This window comes from Ornithodoros turicata, chromosome 5, assembly GCF_037126465.1.
Source record: "Ornithodoros turicata isolate Travis chromosome 5, ASM3712646v1, whole genome shotgun sequence".
NCBI lineage: Eukaryota > Metazoa > Arthropoda > Arachnida > Ixodida > Argasidae > Ornithodoros > Ornithodoros turicata.
In genome coordinates this window covers 74,157,815-74,165,957 of record NC_088205.1, presented here as the reverse complement: position 1 = coordinate 74,165,957, position 8,143 = coordinate 74,157,815, and the positions used below count along the sequence as shown (strand labels likewise).

Below are 8,143 nucleotides of genomic sequence, written 5' to 3'. Positions count from 1 at the left end.
ACTATACTACGCTAGCCACAAATACAGTAGTGAATAAATGCTAACACTTAGTTAATAACAACATCAACCAATCAATTCGAAACCCAGAGGGCGTCAGCCTGCGTCTGACGCATCTGTGTGAGCAAGTATGCTGGAAGCGCATTGCGGGGACTTATTACCCTTTTTGTTCCTGAAATCATTACCCTAGTAGCACGAAAGGTCGCAAAAACGTCTTTTTTTGGTCGAATTAGGATAGAAGACGATCAAGAAGTTAACGCCACGTCTAGAAGCCTTAAGTTGTATGTACCTATACTGAGTGTGATTTTTAAACATATAATAGACATCTTCAAGACCGACTCTACGGCGTCTTCAAGACTTGAATAAGCGTCACATTAACCGAAGCTAGAAGACGTCATGTAGACAGGATAGAAGACGTCTTCTAAACAAAAAAGCAGTCTTCCCAATACCTTTTCGAGACGTCTACAAATCGTCTTGTGCTATACTAGGGTAAAAACGCAAAACAACCGTGTGTTCGTATATCTCCCTTTTAGCTTATACTTGTCGTGTCAGCATGTTTTTCAGCTTGACAAGGGGCACGGTGTGCACGTCTCTTTCCCGAGCGGGTGAGAGAGACACTTCCTTTCCAAACATCGATGGCGCGACTCGGATAACGGGCTGTTGTGTCTGACACGCCCCGTGATGAACCGGCTCAAACTAGCAGATAAGATATTTGCTCACACCCTCAGGTTTGCACATGCATTTGGAAACGAAAACAACATGTTCCCTATGCTGGTGTTCACGTGTTGCAGACCACGTCCAGCACGTTATAAAACACTTTGTACGAAGGCTTGCGGTGTATTGAGCACAACCATGGACGTGGTGAAGTTGAGGTCGCCTTATGCGTTGTCTCTCAACGGTGAGTATCGGATAGATGGGCTATATGATGAGGTATAACCGTTGCTGGTAGAGATACTTCTGTGGCAGGACAGTGATTTTGTAAAATCTTGTGACCGTACTTATTAGCTTTGACCGTCAGAGCGGACGTATAGGTCGACTTTGAGTGGGTACATAGTTGCCAGGCTTGCGAAAGTTTTATGCTGGAACGCGTCGAGCGAGAACAAAAACTACGATGTCGTGCCCCGCTTGAGACAAGAATGAAGGTGAAGAATGAGACGATGGAAAGGAATTTTAGGATACCGAAAGGGGGGGGGGGGGGGCAATCTACGAAAACGATGCGATAAATGGAATCTGTCGAATCAAGGATCAGCAACGTTAATCATTTCAAAGGATTAAGGTGATTGGCCTATCATGCTTTCGCTTGTTATCGTGAACGCATCCCGATCTACCTGTTGTGTAGCTGCTTGAGACCCCCCACAAGACTATTACAATACTTGATTACTGGCAAGCACTGTGGAAAGGAAAGCAAAGGTAGCACGTGGAAACACGCCCTCTAGTGGTTCTTGCTTCTGTTGACGCGGTAAGTACAAGTCTGGAAGAACGAGTCCGGGTATACGATCTTGGGTCTTTGAATAATTTTTAGCGCTGTATTGTCCTTAGCTTGACGCAAGCAAGCGCACGATACCCAGCGTATAAACGTCGTTACAGTTGACGAGCTCGTCGCTTGCATTCCTCAAAACATACAGTTATACGATAAAAACGTAGCCTTACAGATACTCTGTCCAATCCAGGGAGGCGTGCGATGAGCGGCGAGCCGGCCCCGCCATGCTGCGAGATTCGCTCCATTTCTGCCTCGACCACTCAGCCACTTCGACAGAAGGTCCTTCGTCCGGACCTCACCAGCGTCCCGTACCGCGGCGACGAACGCCCAGACACGGCACATTTCGGCGCCTTCCTTGGAGACCAGCTCATTGGGGTGGCCTCCGCCTTCCGAGAGCCCCTAGCCCCTCCCGGAGGTCTTCCGCCCCAGTGTTCCTTAGCGGAGGCCGCCGCTACCCAGGACTCCTGGCGCATCCGCGGCGTCGCTGTCGACGCCTCGTTGCGGGGCAAAGGAATCGGATCCAAACTCATCAATGCTTGCATCAAGTACTCGATAGACACTGGAGGGACGTGCGTCTGGTGTGTGGCCCGTTGCTCTGCCGAGATTGTGTACGAAAGACTAGGCTTCAAGAGAACTGGCGAACTCTTCCGTCTGGACGGTATCGGCCCGGTGCGCTACATGGTCAAGAGACTTACTCCGAACGGTAACTAACGCGAGATTATTTGGCTTTGTCTTTGCTTCTGGGACCAACGTCTCCACACTTGTATCTTCATCCTGCCGGTAACGATGTACCGTGCCAGAATCTGTCGAAGTGACGGGACTGTCATATACGCGCACCGGTCTTAGAGGGCACGTTCCTCTAAGATCGGTGCTACGAAGACGACCCTTTATGTTATTGCTTTCTCACTGGGTGACGTCAAATGTGATATGTTGCCAGATTGGCATAGAAACTTAAAAGAATTTAGATAACATTTTAAAAACTTCAATTTTATGTCGTCGCGACTTGGCATGGCGTAGCGCAAGTTTAGATAACTTCCAGCTGAGAGGGCGTCACCCAGTGAAAATGACCGTCATGTATAGGGATGTTTCCGGTGGCATCTAAGTGGACTGTGTGCAGGCCGTGGGCAAAGTCGTGTCCGAACCGTGGACGGGTACCATTGCAACGGTGAAATGGGTAGAGCTGTTGTCCGGTCACAGTTGTCGCTACACGTTTGTAGCAGACGACGTCTTTGCCAACCAGTCACGCGCTCTCTTCCCATATGACTTCCAGTCCTCGTTGCGCGCGGCCCACAGTCTACTTTCGCGGAGGCCCGTGGTTATATCTGTGTATATTTTCAAACTTAATACGTCAATCTTAACTGCAAGATTCCGTCGGATTCGCTTTCACGTCATGTCCGCTTTGCCAGAGAGTCGTCATTTTGATAATCATTCTGGGCTTCTGCATGACTTTTCGTAGGGTCGTAGTCTATTACTCTGTGCTTCCGCAAAGTCGATCGCAGGCTCCAGAACCATTATGGCGACTCCCACATTGTTGTTGTACATTTGTGGCTTTTTCTACGGTGCGATCTATAGCCTTATGAGCAGTTCCAGGTAAGAATATAATGGTAGCCCCGCGATGTAACCCCTGCAGTCTTCAGCACGTTACTTCCTGAAACCTCTCGCAGAATACTTAGAGACACCTAGCGGTGCCAGGTTGTCACTAAGTCTGGAGCTTTGATGTGACCACTTCTGGAACATCTGGATCATCTAGAACAGCAGTATTGTACACGTTATCAGGGTGAAGTACCAGACTTGCAAAAACACTGAAGCATTCATGCTCAGTTGATCAAGGTTAGTAGACACTGGTTGTTGGACGGCTGTGTCCAGGATTTCGACTTCGAGGTCTTACCCTTCCGTACACACACACCCACACACAAGGCAAAGAAAAAGTTCTTAAGATAGTATGTACACAGTAAGGAAACTGGTACATACGATAATTTCCGTAGCTGTCGGTACCCTATCAAGTTGTCGTAGCACGAATCGAACCTTAACAAGTGGGCGGCGCACGATATCTGTTATTCGCGAGTATTCAGCGGTTTCTCAAGATAACGCAATTCTGAATCACCCATATTGGGAGGCAATGTAGTGATATAGACATGAAATTGCAATGACTTTTCAACTTAAAGTACGTAAACACAGCTCAGAATTACAGTCGTTCTAGTTTGGATAGTCAAGCGCTTAGCAAGAAAGCTGGAAAGTTCAGGCGAGATAACACCTCTCCCCGCCCCCTTGCAGACACGTCACCCGTGGGTATCCGTTCAAATAGTGCCGTCAATAAACAGTATTGCCAAGCTATGGTAAAAGTTTGTTCGGACGCAGTTGTTTTGAGGAACCTGAGGCGAAAACGTCAGCTTTGGAAAGTAACGAGAGAATGAAATATTATCGATTGAAAACGGCGCTACCGCTAGTTCTGTATGTACAATACAATAGTGCCACTTCCTCTGGCTTCATAAATTTCCATGTAATTTTGTGGTACTTCCGCAATGACGTCCAAGGTCTCTTTTTATCAGCCACGCGCGGGTTCGGAGTTTTCAAAATATTCTCCCATTTCATCTTTCTATGGCTGCCGCTCTCTTCTACCAGACTTTTATTAATTGCCTATAAAGCGGCACAAATAGCATACCTAGAATGTGATGTTAACATGTGAAGGCTTTGAGTTCTAGTCACTGCTTTTTTAGTAAAAAAAAAAGGGGGGGTTCCACTGACTAAGCACTGAAATGATGATATACTACGTTTCGACAGCATGTTTCACGTTTACTCCACTGCTAATGATTACGCCTTATTCTTGGCGTTTTCTTGTACATTCCGGCGCTCTTTAATGAGGTAGACATAGCCTTTGGAGAACCTGCTCGTCAATGATATGCGACATCCAGTATTACAATACTTTTTGCGGAATCTTTGTTTCATCTTTTTGGAATACTATTTGTATACGCGATATGTCTGAGTAAAGAATCACAACGTCGCCGAGGGACATGTCTTCTTGAACGATTAAAAATTTTCATTACTTTGTCGCTGTCCTGCGTGAATGTGTTATTGTTCTAGATACTTCCGCATAGTATGCTGGCGACAACTCGCACAAGAGAACGGTAAGTGGGATTTGATATACTCTTTATTTTTTGGGCGAGAGTGCCGGTTAAGCATGTCATGCCACCTACAAAGAGTAGCGCGCATACAAAAAGATCTAAAAGCGGGTTTCACTACAATACATGCTGCAGCGAAAACACACAGGAGGACACTCCCGACCTAGTGTACTTGGAAACGGATATTCTACAACATGTATGTTCATAGACTACGTGAGAAGTGACATGCTTTGTAATTTTTTTTTTTTTTTTTTACGAATGTTCAGTTGTGCGTGCAAGTACTTTGTTCCAGTTTTGTTAGCTGGAGACACATAAACTACAGAGAAAAGTTTTTTTTTTCTTGTGGATTTGTGTGTGCAGTGTCTGATTACGTAGGTCCGGTGATCGTAGTACGCGTATTACCTGCGAATCATACACGGCTGATAGCTCAAGCTGATAGGACTTAAACGTTGTATACAACGTATCCGAATTTCTTACGGCATTTAAGATGGCTTATGAAAAGACAACAACCCGGTCGGTACAACGTCAAGAACCCACTATCACATTGAGTTTGTTTGTCGTTTCGATACTGTGTGTGTTGTTTCAACAAAGCCATTATCAGTCTTCCGTATCGATCCCCTTGAACCGAGTCTTCTGTATAATATACTGTGGACGCTTATATAGGGCACATCGGATATAACAGACAAATAGAATTTTGTTGAAATGTTGTTGGGTTGTTGTGAGGAGTCCGCTTTGTATTCACTTCGGCCTTACGCATGTCCGCTGTCCTCACTCCATAAAATCTACAACGTCAGGCGGACCTGTACGTGTCATGGAGTCCGACGACTGCGCCGTGAGGTATAGCAGAAATCCTGGCTTGCAATGTAACAGCTTGCCCTCTATAAATAACTAATGGCATATGGGTGTTTAGCAGCTTCCGTCAGAGGCAACGGGTTATAATCGTGCACAAGATATCCCTCGGTCAAGGACACTTACTGTAAAAGCCCCGCTGTCAACACATGAATCACTCACGGGCATTTCCAGGTTTTGAATCGCTTCCGAGAACGAAGACTGCATATTTGCCCCTTATATTAGACATGTGCTGTAACTATATGTTTCCTGCATTTCGGTGAGCACCAACAAATTCCCCCTTGCGGTTTATCCAAGTGGTAATATGCAGCCCGGAGTCTATAGCTTTGAACGCACGAGGCCGAAACTAGAAAGATGACAACTTCCGCTCGATATTTATGGGAAGCATGACTTCTTCTGTTCATATAGGCACGAGTATTGCATCAACGCGAGTTATTATTTTTTTCTCCTTCCTCTCTGACGTAGGGAGGTACAGTTTATTCAAAGAAAGAAAAATAAAAAAGGAGAGTAAGCGATGGGTAAGTTAAAGACGCAAGGTCCGCTTGATATTCCACTGGAAAAGAACAAATAGGAAAGGAAAAAAAAAAGGTGAACAATAGGGTAAGTGAAGCGTCCTATAAGCGTTATCTGATCACGATTATCTGTATCTATAATCTCACTCTCCCCACTCCTTTTCCTTTCCTCTCATAACTAATCGCCCAACCAGAAGTTGTTCTGCTCAAGCGCAAGCTGTTCTGCAGCTTTTTTTTCCAACTCCTCATCTGTTCTAGATGAAATAAAGGGTTGATTGATTGATTGAGAAGTATACATATTCAACCCATTTACAACTTTACGTTTACTTTACATTTACAACTTTACAACATACAACTTTACGTGCTGCCAACAACGCTTGGTGTTCACGAATAAAAGACAATCGAACGAAAGTGAAATAGTTTCGCAGAGACGAACTACCGGCACTTATCTCTACAACGCGGAGCATTCGAGGCCATCGACAGCAAAATGTGAAACGTCTTTAATCAGTCAACGTCGGGCTCTATCGAGAAAGGTATAAATCCAACGACGTGTGTTGACTGCGTCACAAGGTTACGTGCACGCTCGACGGAGAACGGGTTCGCCCAAATGCCGTAATCATTACCTTTAGACGGTTGCTGAGACTTTAATAGCGCGGCCGATGAGAAGGTATTATGGTCGCCCGTTGATTATTCAAAACACGTATATACGGTTGAACGGGGCCACAGCTCGTGAGAAAGGAATGTACACACACGTGTAAGTATGGCCACGCCTATTTATGCAGCCTCGTCTAAACTAAACTCTAGACTCTGACGTGGCTCATCTTTGATTCGATCCTGATCTTGATCTTTTGATATGATCCTTTGATCCTGATGATGTTCCTTGACCGTATCATCGGTTGCTTTTGATCTACTAAATTATTAATTTCCCTATTATTTCGCGACACCGAAACCGTAAGTACCACGTACGTTTGTAATGTTGTGTTGTTGTTGTATGTGTTGTTTGTATGTTGTGTACGTCTGTGTTGTGTTGTATGTTTGTTGTGTTGTTTCGGGCCATAGCGAGATAGACACCTTCCGTTCCTTGCCATCAATGTCACTCAGTGTCAAGAGACTTTGCGGACAAGATATCACGGCAGTGTATAAAAGTATATATATATACTCATGGAACGATGCGACAGCACCAGAGGACACGTGTTTCGCCGTGTTTGCTGCTCGTCAGCTCTGGGTAGCTGCGCATCGTTCGGAATTGGCAAACCAGGGGTCGCTAAACACCGCTCGCTGAGGGACCCCTGGTCAAACACGGCGAAACACGTGTCTCTGGTGCTGTCGCATCGTTCCATGAGTATCTGTTTCTCTGCGTGCAGCCATAGAAGCCATCTTAATCTGTAATTTTTAATTTCAAATACGTCTAGTGTCATTTACCTGTTTCTTTAATGGCCTTTTTCCCCTTCATTTTATATATATATATATATATATATATACTGTATATATCTTGAAAAGTTTGGGTTGGATCGGACGGCTACGTAATTATAGTTGAAATAAATGGGAGACAGAAGACGAAAGTAGGGGAAGTAACAAAAAAGGGGTTTATTAAAACTTAAAAATTATAAAAGTTAGGGAGGATGTCTACGTTACGGCGGAAGCTCCGCCTTCTTCGGGACGAAAGAGCTAAATGTGGCCACGAGGCTGATAAGGGGCTTGAGAATGAATGAATGAATACTACGAGTTAAAGTATAAGGTAGTAAGTGTTGGTAGTTCGTACGAGAGTCCAAGTGCCTTCGTTAGTCAATAAAATATGTAAATTGATCGTGCACGCACGCACTTATGTCCGCACGGCTCTGGAGGAAACCCGGGTCTAGTGTCTTCAAGCAAGTCATCTAATCTGTTATACTACTAATTGATAATGAAAACATGTTATCTCGTTTATCTTGTCTCCCCACGTGCATCATGCTATCCTCCCACGTGCATTATACCGCGTCATTCGCGTTACCTAGTCTCTGTTCACATCTGCACGCATTGCTTATGTGCTCCGCTTATTGCTCTCACGCTCCTACGGTGGGCGTTATCACATCGCATCGCAACCAAGTTTTAAATTTGGCGCCATTCACCGACAGAAACAAATAGCGAACACTAGATGGCGAAGTATGGGGGGGAGAAGACGCGCATTTTTTGGCTCATCCACTACG

At 45.2% G+C, this 8,143-nt stretch overlaps 1 protein-coding gene across 1 annotated transcript; it reads left to right on the top strand.

Moving 5' to 3' along the window:
- Window positions 1–664: 664 nt before the first annotated feature.
- LOC135394793 (uncharacterized N-acetyltransferase YitI-like) lies at window positions 665–4,527 on the top strand. Its single transcript, XM_064625778.1, has 2 exons — window positions 665–895; window positions 1,668–4,527. Exons 1-2 carry the CDS (start codon window positions 679–681, stop codon window positions 2,186–2,188), a joined length of 738 nt encoding a protein of 245 aa, XP_064481848.1. The 5' UTR covers window positions 665–678; the 3' UTR covers window positions 2,189–4,527.
- Window positions 4,528–8,143: the final 3,616 nt, after the last annotated feature.

What these genes read in the sequence shown, in the direction of transcription:
- LOC135394793 (XM_064625778.1), top strand. Translation starts at nt 679, where the DNA reads ATGAACCGGCTCAAACTAGCAGATAAGATATTTGCTCACACCCTCAGG. An exon ending in TTATGCGTTGTCTCTCAACG is followed by an intron (nt 896 to 1,667) that starts GTGAGTATCGGA and finishes TGTCCAATCCAG; the next exon opens with GGAGGCGTGCGATGAGCGGC.